The sequence below is a fragment of the Carcharodon carcharias genome, chromosome 15, assembly GCF_017639515.1.
Source record: "Carcharodon carcharias isolate sCarCar2 chromosome 15, sCarCar2.pri, whole genome shotgun sequence".
NCBI lineage: Eukaryota > Metazoa > Chordata > Chondrichthyes > Lamniformes > Lamnidae > Carcharodon > Carcharodon carcharias.
This window is the reverse complement of record NC_054481.1, coordinates 2,582,728-2,597,776: the sequence shown is the minus strand read 5'-3', so window position 1 is coordinate 2,597,776 and position 15,049 is coordinate 2,582,728. Positions and strand designations below refer to the sequence as shown.

Here is a 15,049-nt window from a genome sequence, read left to right as displayed (position 1 = left end):
TCCTTATTTTTCATTACTAATTCCCTATTCTCACTTTCTAGAGGACCAATGCTCACTTTACATGCTCTTTTCCTTTTTAAACTCTTTATCTGTTTTTATATTTCTAGCTAGCTTTCTCTTGCACTCTAATTTCTCCCTCCTTATTAATTTTTTAGTCATTCTTTGCCGTTCTTTATATTCTGCCCAATCTTCTGACCTGCCACTCACCTTTGTGGAATTATATGCTTTTTCTTTCAACTTGATACTGGCTTTAACTTCCTTAGTTAGACATGGATAGTGAGTCCTTTTCTTAAAGTCTTTCTTTCTCACTGGAATATATCTTTTCTGAGTATTCTGAAATATCTCCTTAAATGTCTGACACTGCATCTCGAATGATTTATCCCTTAACAGAATTTCCAAGTTCACTTTAGCCAGCTCTGTCTTCATTTCCTCATAGTTATCCTTATTTAAGTTTAACACACAAGTCTTGGATCCCCTCCTCTCTCCCTCAAACTGACTGTAAAATTCAATCATATGCTGATCACTGCTACCTAGGGTGGCCTTCATTATGAGGTCATTAATTAATTGTGCCTCATTGCACATTACCAGATCTAATATAGCTTGCACTCTGGCATTCTGGTTGGCTCTAGAACATGCTACTCTAAAAGACTGTCCTGAAAACACTCTATGAACTAATTGTCCAGGCTATCTTTGCCAATCTGGTTCATCCAATCTATATGTAGATTAAAATCACCCATGATTATCACCATATCTTTTTCACAAGCTCCCATTATTTCTTTTTGTATTCCTTGCCCTACAGTGTGGTTACTGCTGGGGGGCCTAGAAACCACTCCCACGAGTGTCTTTTACCTTTACTATTGCTTATCACTACCAAACTGATTCTATATTTTGACCTCCTGAACTAAGGTCATCCTTCTCTATTGTACCAATGTCATTCCTAATTAACAAAGCTACCCCTCCATCTTTTCCTAGCTTCCTGAGCTTCCAAAATGTCATGTACCCTTGGATATTCAGGTCCCAGTCTTTGTCATCTTGCAGCCATGTCTATGTAATGGCCATCAGATCATATATATTTATTTCTATTTGCGCTATCAATTCATCTGTTTTGTTATGAGTGCTATGTGCATTTAGATACAGAGCCTTTAGTTATGTCCTTTTATTAGGCCTCTAGCCTTACCTGCTGATGCACACTTAGGTTTGTGTATTTTGTCCCTTTCTGTTACACTCTGATTATCATTTCCCTTACTGCTACATTGCTGTCTTGCCTTTTCTCTATTTAATTTATCACATTTTCCCAAACTTGACCTCTTGCCCCCATTATTTAGTTTAAAGCCCTCTGTACTGCTGTAGTTATATGACTCGCCAGAATACTGGTCCCAGTATGGTTCGGTGAAGACCATCCCAATGGTACGGCTCCCACTTTGCCTAGTACTGGAACCAGTTCCCCATGAATCAAACCCATTTCTCCCGCGCCAAACTTTTAGCCACACATTTAACACTAATCTTATTTAGCCTACACAATTTTTTTGAGGCTCAGGTAGTAACTTAGAGATTAAATCTTTTGAGGTTCTGCTTTTTACTTTAACCCCTAGCTGCCCATACTCCCTCAGCAGAATTTCTTTCCTAGATCTACCCATGCCTTTGGTATCAATGTAGACTACAACAACTGAATCCTCCCCCTCTCACTGCAAGTACCTCACTAACCCAGAGCAGATGTTCCAAACCCTGGCACTGGGCAGATAACACAGTCGCCTGGACTCATGTTCTCAGCTGCAGATAACTGCATCAATCCCCCTGATTAATACTGTCCTCGACTACCACTACATTCCTAGTAAATCCCCCCAACCATGAATGGCTTCCTGTACCATAGTGCCATGGTCAGTTTACTCATCCACTTTCATCCATACAGGCTGTAAGAGCCCCAAACCTGTTGGACAATTGAAAGTGCTGAGGCTCCTCCACTTCTACCTTCTCGATCCTCTTACCTGCCTCACTCATCACATCCTTCTGTACCTGACCACTGACCAAATCAGAAGACCTTATCCTTACGGGTGTGACTGTCTTCTGGAATCAAGTGTCCAGGTAACTTTCTCCCTCCCTGATGCATTGCAGTGTGTACAGGTCGACCTCCAGCTCAATGACTCTGAGCCAAAGCTGCAGACAGTTAGTGTGGGATTATTTGTCCTGGATCACACTGTTGTCCAGAAGCTCTAATTCCGCAGTCACAATATCATCATGTGCTCAGTCATCTTTATTATGCATTAATTAATTTATTATTATTTTAAAATAATTTATAATTAATAAATCTACTACTCACAATAAGCTTACTAGATTTTATAAACCTTACAGATATTTATAAAACCTTTACAATTACAAATAAATGACCAGTTTTGAAAAATAAATGAGCAAAGCCAATCGATAGTCACCAGCCAATCACCTTCCTGCTTCCCTATGATGCCACATCTCGATTTTTCTTTTAGAGCACGGGTTCTGACTGGAAAGTGGTTACAAGTTAGAGCCCAGTGTTCTCACTGACTCTCCGATAGAAGTCCCGCTCTCTCCCTCTCTCGCCCTGCAATTTCAGAGCAGTGCAATTTCAACTTCATTTCGGGTACAATTTCCCGATTGTGCCAAAAGTGCAAACATAGCCCTGTAATCTTGTTAAATCAAATAATGAAAAGGTAAAGCAGTTGTAAAAAAGAACTGTTGCTGTGCTTGTTGTCTAATAACTTTAGAACCAAGCCATTTGGCTGTGAAATCTCAGAGAATAATAACATACTTGTAAATATGTTTGAATTATGCAACATCTATTCGTGCAAAAGTATGCATTAGGAGCATAGCACAGATGCTGAACATAAGCAGAACCAGTTCAATACCAGGTCTGAATTTACAGGGAAAGACTCAGTAGCAAAGCTAAAGGAACAGTTCCACCTGCCAGTTTACCACATGTATTTCCTTGCAACCAGTATTAAATAGTGTATGGTAAGAATTCTGAATCTAGCCAAATGAAATATCAATTAAGTCACTTTTGACCTAGTAATGTGCTTAACTCTGCTATCTGTAACAGCTCTTGTTAGCATTTTTGTACAATGGGTCAAAGAAAAGGGTCAGTTTTACAAGTCTGTGTTGGCATTCATTTTAATGGTTCAGGAAGTCATTTCAATGCATGTTTGCTGGCCAGAAGACATCAGCAACATGGACTAATAAAATAATTCCTAACACCTCTTCAAACCAGTCAAATGAAAGAAAATACTTTAATGTTACTTGTACCAGTCATTAAGGAAAATAATTTTTCACATTCTTGTCCAATGTGCTTTCATAGGACAAAAAGCCTTTATGTTCTACTAAGGAAAATGAAACCAATATAAACTGTATTGACACAGATGGTGTAAACCTCTGTATTGTTTTCAAAAATGCTCTAAGAACCATTGAGAATGGAGAATATGATAAGTTGGAGAATCTATGTCAGCGTCATAGTGGCCTTTCTAGGTAAGTGCCAGCCTGATGGGTTACCAGAATGTTAATGGGAAGCTAAAATAACTTTTAAAGTATGTTTGCTGTGCCCAGAATGTGACAAAGTGATTGAATTTAAGCCAGTGGAGGGCTGAGAGGGCACATCCCTACACCTGCCTGCAGAAAAAGCTCAGGAGATTTTATACAGGGGCAGAATTTTGTCAGAAGTCTCACAATCTGAAAGAGGAAGCTGACCCAGCTCCAGTAGGCAGTGAGATCCGGGGGGAACACTGTTATGCCTGCAAGAGGCCTATTAACAACCAGCCAAAGTGAATCACTTCACTGCATTAAATTTCACCTGCCACTTGTCTGCTATGCTCCGCAAACTCCCAGGGATTTCAAAAATAGCACAAAGCTTGAACATATTCCTTTTGTTTTCAGAGAACAGTGTCCTGGGTATGAGTGTATGCTGCTTCTAGCAAGCATAAATGAGCCACATTGTGAGCTCGACTGATTATCTTAAATTAGTTGTTAGTGTAGCTATTAGCGCACTCAGGATTGTTCAGCAAGTGCTGCTCAATCACTGAATCACATCTAACAGTTCCCTGTTGCTTTCTGCATGGTAATGTCTCAGCCAGAGTCGACTTGCCAACCAATTCTCTTATGAAATTTGGCATTCTTGCATTTGTCCTGATGAATGCAAGATGAAAAACTTCAGCAACATGTCACTCTTTTCAGCAAAATTCAAGTTCTGTACTACAGAGCGACTGGTATACACAATTGCATACCTATATTTGGGAGATACAGTAAAAGAGTGTGCTTTTATAATTGAACACAAGTATGGATGTAAATCTTTGCATTAAATTAAGTTATTATGTTACATAATTCGGCACTAAATATTTTGTATCTAAACTTATAGTTACAGAGATGATGATGGAAGGACTCTCTTGCATATAGCTGCTATATATGGGAATGCTGAAATCTGCCAGGTACTTTTACTTTAGTATTCGATAACCAGACCTACCAATTGAAAGTGTGAATTTGAATTTTATCTATGTCCAATTAATTATATTATGTCATAAAAGGAAACAATCACAATTGTTGTATGAAATTGATCTCCAGTTGATTTGATGCTTTGTAATATGTAATATCTATATCAAAAATGAACATCCCAGTACTCAAATAATAGGATGCATCCCCCTCATGTACAAGTCATTAATGTCAAGCTGCATTGCAGTCTCGGTAGGTAGCTAGAACCAGAAGCCGAATTATTCACATGAAGTTATAATACACATATGGGCCTGGATTTGCACCCTTGAGGCTGGTAGGGGGAGTTGGGAAAATTCCCACCTTGGCCTGCCCGCCTTGGGAGAAAGTGCTGGCAAAGGCGGGATCTTCATTGGTGGGGGCCAGGTGCAGGGTGGAGTTTGGCTAGCTGACCCACAAAAAAGTGCAGAGGCAGCCACAGGAGCTGCTGGATGTGGAGGTGGGCAGTTTAAATGCCTGTATCAGTACCATGGGAGTTTGTCCCAGTGAAAAGAAACACAAAGGTCCTTCAGTCCTCACACCTCACACCCTGTTCACCCTCCAAATACTCCCCATGCCCCATCCATGCCATTTCATGTCCTCTACCCACCTCCTATGTCCCCTCATGTCCCCATGCCAACTCTGCCCTTCTACCCACCCCTTATGACCTCTCACACCCCAATGCTAAGCTCTGTACTTCCACCCACCCCCTCAGTCCCCTCATGCCCACATGCCTGGCACTGCCCCTTCACCTACCATCAATGTCCTTTCATGCCCCCATGCCAAGCACTGCCCCTACACCCATCCTTTCAGCCCCCTCATGCCCCCCATGCCCCCTATGCCAAGCTCTGACAATTCCATACCTGTTGACCTACTGTATATTTTCTAGAACCAATTATGACAATTGTGTTTTGTGGAATGTATAAAAAAAGCTTTGAAAAAATGTAATCCATTGATAACTTTCTCCAGTGCTTGAAAAAAGTCCGGTGTGCAATCTAATAAAAAAGTTAATCATCCAGGCCCTTTGAAGTTTCAAAGATACAAACCACAAATTCTTGAAACCACTTAACTTGTTTCAACAAACATTGTCAAATTGACTACAGAGATCAGAGAGCCTGAGCTGTCAATTAAACAAGGTTTCCTCCGGGGCACAGCTGTTGCAGTGTTCTAATCTAATAGCTGTCTCGGCTCTCAGCTAAGCATACATAATGAAGCTTGGCTGAGAGCCCAGACACCTATTACAAGAGAACACCTGCCCCCCCCCAGAGGAAACATTGTTTGATTCTTTAAAAACCTGGTGTGACTTGATGAAAATTGTGGAGGAGTAGGACATGCCTATCCGTGCAATGGAGCCAGCAGATTGGGAGTACAGGATGTGGAATTTTAACAGGAACCAGCCTGCACCTTTTAAAGGTGCTCCCGAAAATTACACAGCCCAGGAATGGGGTCGGCAGTCCCAGAATTGGGAACTGCCTACACAGCAATGTGGAAAATCGCCCAGTTTCGTCCCATCTACAAAAAGCAGGACAATTCCAACCCAGCCAATTTCTGCCCTATTAGTCTACTCTCCATCATCAGTAAAGTGATGGATGGTGTCATCGATAGTGTTATCAAGTGGCATTTACTCAGCAATAACCTGCTCACTGATGCTCAGTTTGGGTTCTGCCAGAGCTGCTCAGCTCCTGACCTCATTTCAGCCTTTGTCCAAACATGGACAAAAAGCTGAAATCAAGAAGTGTGGTGAGAGTGACTGCCCTGGACATCAAGGCAGCATTTGATCAAATGTGGCATCAAGGAGCCCTAGCAAAACTGGCATCAGTGGGAATTGGAGGAAAGCCCTCTGCTGGTTAGAGTCATACCTAGCACAAAGGAAGATGTTTGTGGTTGTTGGAGGCCAATCATCTCAGTCCCATCACTGCAGGAGTTCCTCAGGATAGTGCCGTCGGCCCAATCATCTTCAGCTGCTTCATCAATGACCTTCTCTCCCTGATAAGGTCAGAAATGGGGATGTTTGCTGATGATTGCACAATGTTCAGTAGCTTTCACAGCTCCTTGGATGCTGTGGTGGAGCAGGCTCGACAGGCCGAGCGGCCTACTCCTGTTGCTTTGTTCCTATGAAGTGATCCATGTCCATATGCAGCAAGACCTGGGGACAGCATTCAAGCTTGGGCTGACAAGTGGCAAGTAACATTCGCGCCACACAAGTGTCAGGCAATAACCATCTCCACTGAGAGACAATCCAACCATTGCCCCTTGATGTTCAATGGCATTACCATCACTGAATCCCCCACTATCAATATCCTGGGGGTTACCATTGACCAGAAACTGAACTGGACTAGCCATATAATTACTTGGCTACAAAGGCAGGTCAGAGGCTGGGAGTAACCCACCTCCTGTCTCCCCAAAGCCTGTCCACCATCTACAAGACGCAAGTCAGGAGTGTGATGGAATACTCCCCACTTGCCTGGATGAGTGCAGCTCCCACAACACTCAAGAAGCTTGACACTATCCAGGACAAAGCAGCCCACTTGATTGGCATTGCATCCACAAACATTCATTCCCTCCACCACCAACACACAGTAGCAGCAGTGTGTACCATCTACAAGATGCACTGCAGGAACTCACCAAGGCTCCTTCAACAGCTCCTACCCCCAATCCATGATCACTACCATCTAGAAGGACAAGGGCAGCAGATAGATGGAAACACCACTGCCTGGAAGTTCCCCTCCAACTCACTCACCATCCTGACTTGGAAATATATCACTCTAAAGAAGAGTAATGCAGACTCGAAACATTAACTCGATTTCTCTCTCCACAGATGCTGTTAGACCTGCTGAGTTTTTCCAGGATTTCCTGTTTTTATTTCAGATTTCCAGCATTCACAATATTTTGCTTTTAACTTATGAAATTATATCACAGTTCCTTCACGGTCGCTGGGTCAAAACCCTGGAACTCCCTTCCTAACAGCACTGTGGGTGTACCTACACCACATGGACTGCAGCTGTTCAAGAAGGCAGCTCACCACCACCTTCTCAAGGGCAACTAGGGATTGGCAATAAATGCTGGCCCAGCCAGCGACACCCAGGTTCCCTGAGATAATTTTTTTTCAATTACCATGAATTAGAATTGGCAGTGAGATCTAATTGTGAATTGCAAACAAATCATTAACATAAAGGAGTCCAGTATGAGCTGTATATATAAAATATGAGGGAAAATTTATGGAAAATAATTTATAACTTTTATTTTCCCTTTCTTAGATTCTGAGAATTATGTGTTCAAATCAGAATTGTACCCATCATAATAAAACATAACACATGTAAGTTAGAATAACAACAACAATTTCAATATACATTTAAAATTAATTTATGTATTGGATTTTGCAGGTGTTATTCCAAGATCCCGGTGTGCAGAAACAATTAGACAGCCAGGACAAAGAGGGCCGAACAGCATTGCATTATGGGATTCTACATAGTAACAAGAGGATTAAACGACTGCTTCTAAATCATGGTGCGCAGTCTGATATTCCTGATCATAACTTAGATACAGCATTGGATCTGGCTCTCAATATGATCAACGAAGAAGAAGTTAACAATAATTAATTCTTTGATTGTTGTTGGCTCCAGAGAATTTCAGGAGTTTCAGCTTCCTTCTTACAGTTAGGAAACAATCTCTAATATTTCAGCTATTAAGTTATTCCAATGTTAGGAGTTTTTTTTATTGTAACACTCATATTTCCTGTGGTGATGCTCATGCATAAAAATTAAAATGTATTTGCTGTTGTGCTGCAATCTATCTTCTATGCTATTCGTCATAATTAGCAGAGGGTCGACTGTTAAAATCAGAGAACACTGTGCTGTGGAAATGAAGAACGATCCAAATAACCACTGAGATTATATGGAAAGCATTTGGTAAGAGTTTTGCTTAAAGATAGTGAAGTAAGAGCTTTTCTTTGGTACCTAGAAAGTAACTAATTTTCCTGATCTACTGTGGGTAAACAAATTAATTTGTTCTCTTCACAATTGTGGTTCTGAGATATCAATGGCTACATAAATAAATTCATTTCGGTCTGTAGGTAGTTTTTAGAAAATTGTTTTTTCTGTCAACTTTGCTTTCTAGATTTTTAGAATGAGATTTTAACTCATTCAAAACCCACCCATGAATACAGTCAAAATTAGGCCCCTAATTTGTTATTTTTGCCAAACCCCATCCTTTGAATTTTGATGCAGAATTTCCTACAGATACTTAACCTCATGCATGCCTAGACGTTATTTTTCCAGCGTCTTCACACAGATGAAGATTGAAACATGTTGGGAGTTGTTGGCACAGGTGCATGTTTTATCTGCTCTTGTCGAGACTCCAACTAAGAATGATGGCTTTAGAAAGTACTATGAACTCAAACACCACCACCTGCAAGTTCCCCTCCAAGCCACTCACCATCCTGACTTGGAAATATATCGCTGTTCCTTCACTGTCACTGGGTCAAAATTCTGGAACTCCCTTCCTAACAGCACTGTGGGTGTACCTACACCACATGGATTACAGCGATTCAAGGTGGCTGTTTCTCAAGGGCAGTTAGGGATGGGCAATAAATGCTGGCCCAGCCAGCGATGCCCACTTCTAATGAAAGAATAAAAAAGTCTTAGATCATGTAGAGAGGCATGCAGTTGGCATATACAGTACAAAAAGCATTAAAACTGGAGACATTTGTTTTGAGCTATTTTATTGATTCACCTCCATTATAAGAAATGTGGCTGAATTAAACATATTTATAACTTAATAATTGAATCTGCATGATACCCAATCAGAATTGAGAAAGGATAAATTATAAGCATGGCATAAAACTTTTCTTACAATAAAAGTGATGGAGCAACATGGTGTCCAAAGTGTGATGGAAAGGAAGTCCATAGTAGATGTGGCATTTGTATAGCTTTTAGCAGCTCTTCATGTTTACTTGTGGAACTCCAAGGTGAAAGTGGCCTGGATATTGTGGTCACTGGTAAAACAAGCACAGACCACAAAGAAAACTTTGCTGAGAGGGCTAATTATCTCTGCAGTGAGAACTTCACCCCTCTCGCTGTGCTATTGATAGTAGCATTCTTTAACGGGAATTCCCAGGGTGGAGCACAGTGATGTCATTAAGTGGCCCAAGCAGCCAATCACATGAAAGAATTTGCACAGACAGCCAACCAAGAAATGAAAAGTACTAATAATCAAATCAATTTTAAGAAATGTACACATGGAAAAATAAAGATTGTGACATATGCGTGGGGCAGAAGTAGAAGTTGAAATATCATTGTTATGATCCCCAGCTGAGGTTACCCCCCTGGACAAGCCTGATCCTTCTCCCTCCACCGCCGACGCACAGTAGCAGCAGTGTGTACCATCTACAAGATGCACTGCAGGAGCTCACCAAGGCTCCTTAGACAACACCTTCCAAACCCACAACCACTGCCATCTAGAAGGACAAAGGGCAGCAGATAGATGGGAACACCACCACCTGGAAGTTCCCCTCCAAGTCACTCACCATCCTGACTTGGAAATATATCACCATTCCTTCACTGTTGCTGGGACAAAATCCTGGAACTCCCTCCCTAACAGCACTATGGGTGTACCTACACCACATAGACTGCAGCGGCTCAAGAAGGCAGCTCACCACCACCTTCGCAAGGGCAACTAGGGATGGGCAACACCCACATATCGTAAATGAATAAAAAGAAAGGTAGATGTAAAGTAATGGCACAAATGGAAGTAAACAGCTATGATCTAATTATGGAGGCTTGGCTGCAGGGTGACCAAGGTTTGGAATTGAATGTCAACGGTATTTGACATTAAGGAAGAATAGGCAAAAAAAAAGGGAGCTAAATTAGCAGTGTGTCCTGAAGCGATATAATGTGTATAATGTTATTGGAAATTATTTTTAAATTGAACTTGTAGTAGGATCTGTGTCTTTGTGTGTATCTATGTGTGTGTCCATGTGTGTCTTAATTGGATTAAAACCAGTTAGTCTGGGTGCTTTGATGTATAATAGTTTGAGATGTTAATTAGATAAATGTAAGGATAGAAGGTTAAAGAGTACATTTGCATTTGTTGAATAAACCATTCAAAAGAATGGGTAAAATCTTGCACCTAGCTGGGAGACACCAAGCAATGTGTTTATATTACTGATAACATTGGTGGAATGAAAGGATTATTGTTAGGAGAGGTAAAATTAAAAGACCTAATAATACAGCGGAAAATTTACATTCAAAGGGAAAGCTTCGTATAAACTGAAAGGTGTTTGTGTGTGAGACAGAGGCATTTAAGATCTAACCATCCTGTAAGCCCTAAAAGTGTCTGCAAAGGAACCAAATTGCAAGGGAGTTAACTTTGAATTCATAAGGCCAAATGCGCCTTGCCTGGTGTCTGTTTAAAGTCTATGGGTTACTGTTGCCTTGGTGAAGATTTGCCTGGGAGTGATTAATTTGGGGATTTGTTTAAATTTTATTATGATAGTAATTTGTAGACATATGTATGTGTTTAATTAGTTGTTAAATTGATAAATGCTTAATTTAGTTTTATATAAAAACCTCTTGAGGCTTGATGGTCTTCTTCCTGAATTCAGAGCTGCATCTCAAACATACCAATTGAAAATATAGGTTATGACAGTTGTTCAAGTTTCCCTCTGGGGTTTAAATAACTCAGCTTTTATCAACTGCTGTTCCATAACAATTGGGGGCTCATCTGGGATATATTTGTAATTGCTTGATTGGTTTGGAATTGGTGAATGTTAAAGTTACTAGTACAAGAAGCACTTTGAATCCAGGAGTTGGTGAGGTTTTTTAGCAGTGGTGAGACTGCAAGATGGCTTTGGCAATTGCTAAGACTTGTTTGGGAGTAGAAGGTAAAACTCTGATTAGGTTGCAGAGAGTAACCAGGAGTAAGTTAACAGAGTTGGTGGATAAGTTACAATTGGGGTTACCTGCGGAGGCTAGGAAGTCAGATATAAAGGTATAGAACACCATCTACACTTGGAAGTGATACCTGACACTAGTGAGTCACAGTTGGAGGTAGTGAGACTTCAGTTAGAAATGAAAACGCTTGAACTTGAACAAGCAATGGAACTGAATAAACTTGAATTAGAAGCAAAGTAAAGAGAAAGAAAATAGGAAAGGGAATTAGAAGTTGTGAAGATAGAGAGGGAGGAAACAGAAAAGGGGAGAGAGAAAGAATTTCAACTGAAAATGTTGGTAGTTAAAAGAGAGACTCCAGGAGGTGAGGAAGGACTTATCTCCAGAGTAGAACCCAGTGGGTAAATGTTTAAATTTGTACAAGCTCTTCTAAAGTTTGAGGAAAAAGAGATTGAAGCATTATTTATTTCATTTGGGAAGATAGCTACAGATGAAATGGCCACAGGAGTACTGGATGTTGTTGTTCCAATCTAAGTTGGTGGGTAGAGTGCATGAGGTATATGCTTCGCTCTCTGAAGAAGTATCAGTGAATTTTGAGTGCATATGAATTGGTTCCTGAAGCATACAGGCAGGAATTTAGGAATATAAGAAAACAGCCTGGGCAAACTTATACTGAATTTGAAAGAGTAAAACAAAGTAATTTTGACCAGTGGATATAGGCGTTAAAAATAGAGACAACATATGCAGCTCTTAGAGAAGTAATTCTTTTGGAAGAATTTCAAGACTCAATCCCTTTGATAGTGAGAACACATGTGCAGGAACAGAGGGCTGATTCTGTAAGGAAAGTAGCGGAGATAGCTGATGATTATGAGTTAGTGCATAGAGCTAAACCTTTTTTTCATCACCCTTTTAAATCGGAAAAGAATAGAAAGTGGGAAGCTGAAAGGAAGGTAGGTAGTCAGGGAAGAGGAGGTGGAAATTCCCCGGAAGTTTTTTCTCAGACAAAAAAGGAAGGTGCTGTGGGTAGGAGTGACATTCGAAAATTGAAGTGTTTTCATTGTAATAAAGTAGGGCACAAGAAGTCAGAGTGTTGGAACGTACTGGGAAAACCTGTTGGAATTATTGGGATGCAGAAAATTTCTGGAAGTAAAAGTAATGTGGGTTCTGAGGTTCAGGCACAGGAGTAAAACAGGAAGAATCAGTGATAGGTAAAGAAGTGGGAATGTGTTTACAGTTTACCCAAGAGAATTCTGAGGAGCAGGTTGCAGAAATGTTTAAAGACTTTGTGTGTGAAGGGAAAGTCTTCCCATTTGTATCGGGTGGAGCTGGTAAAGATGTTAAAATTTTAAGAGACACAAGGGCTAGTCAATCCTTAATGTTGTGGGATAGTGAGATTTGTTGTTTAGAGGGAGTATTGCAGGAGCAGGTGATAATAAGTGGAGTTCATGGAGATGCTAAACCTATTCCATTGTGGAAGATAAATTTAAAGAGCAAATGGAAGAGGTGAAGTCATTGTTGGAGTAGTTGAAAAATTGCCCAATGCAAGAGATCCATTTATTTTGGGTAATAATATAGCTGGGTCACAGATTTGGGTAAAAACAAAAAAACTGCGGATGCTGGAAATCCAAAACAAAAACAGAATTACCTGGAAAAACTCAGCAGGTCTGGCAGCATCGGCGGAGAAGAAAAGAGTTGACGTTTCGAGTCCTCATGACCCTTCGACAGAACTTGCGTTCGAGTCCAAGAAAGAGTTGAAATATAAACTGGTTTAAGGTGTGTGTGTGGGGGGCGGAGAGATAGAGAGACAAAGAGGTGGAGGGGGGGGCGGGGGTGTGGTTGTAGGGACAAACAAGCAGTGATAGAAGCAGATCATCAAAAGATGTCAACAACAATAGTACAATAGAACACATAGGTGTTAAAATTAAAGTTGGTGATATTATCTAAACGAATGTGCTAATTAAGAATGGATGGTAGGGCACTCAAGGTATAGCTCTAGTGGGGTTTTTTTTTTTATTTATATAATGGAAATAGGTGGGAAAAGGAAAATCTTTATAATTTATTGGAAAAAAAAGGGAAGGGGGAGGGAGCTTACGACCTAAAGTTGTTGAATTCAATATTCAGTCCGGAAGGCTGTAAAGTCCCTAGTCGGAAGATGAGGTGTTGTTCCTCCAGTTTGCGTTGGGCTTCACTGGAACAATGCAGCAAGCCAAGGACAGACATGTGGGCAAGAGAGCAGGGTGGAGTGTTGAAATGGCAAGCGACAGGGAGGTTTGGGTCATTCTTGCGGACAGACCGCAGGTGTTCTGCAAAGCGGTCGCCCAGTTTACGTTTGGTCTCTCCAATGTAGAGGAGACCACATTGGGAGCAACGAATGCAGTAGACTAAGTTGGGGGAAATGCAAGTGAAATGCTGCTTCACTTGAAAGGAGTGTTTGGGTCCTTGGACGGTGAGGAGAGAGGAAGTGAAGGGGCAGGTGTTGCATCTTTTGCGTGGGCATGGGGTGGTGCCATAGGAGGGGGTTGAGGAGTAGGGGGTGATGGAGGAGTGGACCAGGGTGTCACGGAGGGAGCGATCCCTACGGAATGCCGATAAGGGGGGTGAAGGGAAGATGTGTTTGGTGGTGGCATCATGCTGGAGTTGGCGGAAATGGCGGAGGATGATCCTTTGAATGCGGAGGCTGGTGGGGTGATAAGTGAGGACAAGGGGGACCCTATCATGTTTCTGGGAGGGAGGAGAAGGCGTGAGGGCGGATGCGCGGGAGATGGGCCGGACATGGTTGAGGGCCCTGTCAACGACCGTGGGTGGAAAACCTCGGTTAAGGAAGAAGGAGGACATGTCGGAGGAACTGTTTTTGAATGTAGCATCATCGGAACAGATGCGACGGAGGCGAAGGAACTGAGAGAATGGGATGGAGTCCTTACAGGAAGCGGGGTGTGAGGAGCTGTAGTCGAGATAGCTGTGGGAGTCGGTGGGTTTGTAATGGATATTGGTGGACAGTCTATCACCAGAGATTGAGACAGAGAGGTCAAGGAAGGGAAGGGAAGTGTCAGAGATGGACCACGTGAAAATGATGGAGGGGTGGAGATTGGAAGCAAAATTAATAAATTTTTTCAAGTCCTGACGAGAGCATGAAGCGGCACCGAAGTAATCATCGATGTACCGGAGAAAGAGTTGTGGAAGGGGGCCGGAGTAGGACTGTAACAAGGAATGTTCCACATACCCCATAAAGAGACAGGCATAGCTGGGGCCCATGCAGGTACCCATAGCCACACCTTTTATTTGGAGGAAGTGAGAGGAGTTGAAGGAGAAGTTGTTCAGTGTGAGAACAAGTTCAGCCAGACGGAGGAGAGTAGTGGTGGATGGGGATTGTTCGGGCCTCTGTTCGAGGAAGAAGCTAAGGGCCCTCAGACCATCCTGGTGGGGGATGGAGGTGTAGAGGGATTGGACGTCCATGGTGAAGAGGAAGCGGTTGGGGCCAGGGAACTGGAAATTGTTGATGTGACGTAAGGTGTCAGAGGAATCACGGATGTAGGTGGGAAGGGACTGGACAAGGGGAGAGAGAAGGGAGTCAAGATAACGAGAAATGAGTTCTGTGGGGCAGGAACAAGCTGAGACGATCGGTCTACCGGGGCAGTTCTGTTTGTGGATTTTGGGTAGGAGATAGAAGCGGGCCGTCCGAGGTT

At 41.9% G+C, this 15,049-nt stretch overlaps 1 protein-coding gene across 1 annotated transcript in view; it reads left to right on the top strand.

Moving 5' to 3' along the window:
• Positions 1-8,261, top strand: part of LOC121287976 — an 81,140-nt gene extending 72,879 nt beyond the window's left edge. Inside the window, exons 11-13 of the mRNA XM_041206153.1 lie at positions 3,323-3,489; positions 4,373-4,442; positions 7,863-8,261. Coding sequence (XP_041062087.1) covers positions 3,323-3,489; positions 4,373-4,442; positions 7,863-8,078 — 453 coding nt within the window. The 3' untranslated portion in view covers positions 8,079-8,261. The remainder of the gene's footprint in view (positions 1-3,322; positions 3,490-4,372; positions 4,443-7,862) is intronic.
• Positions 8,262-15,049: the final 6,788 nt, after the last annotated feature.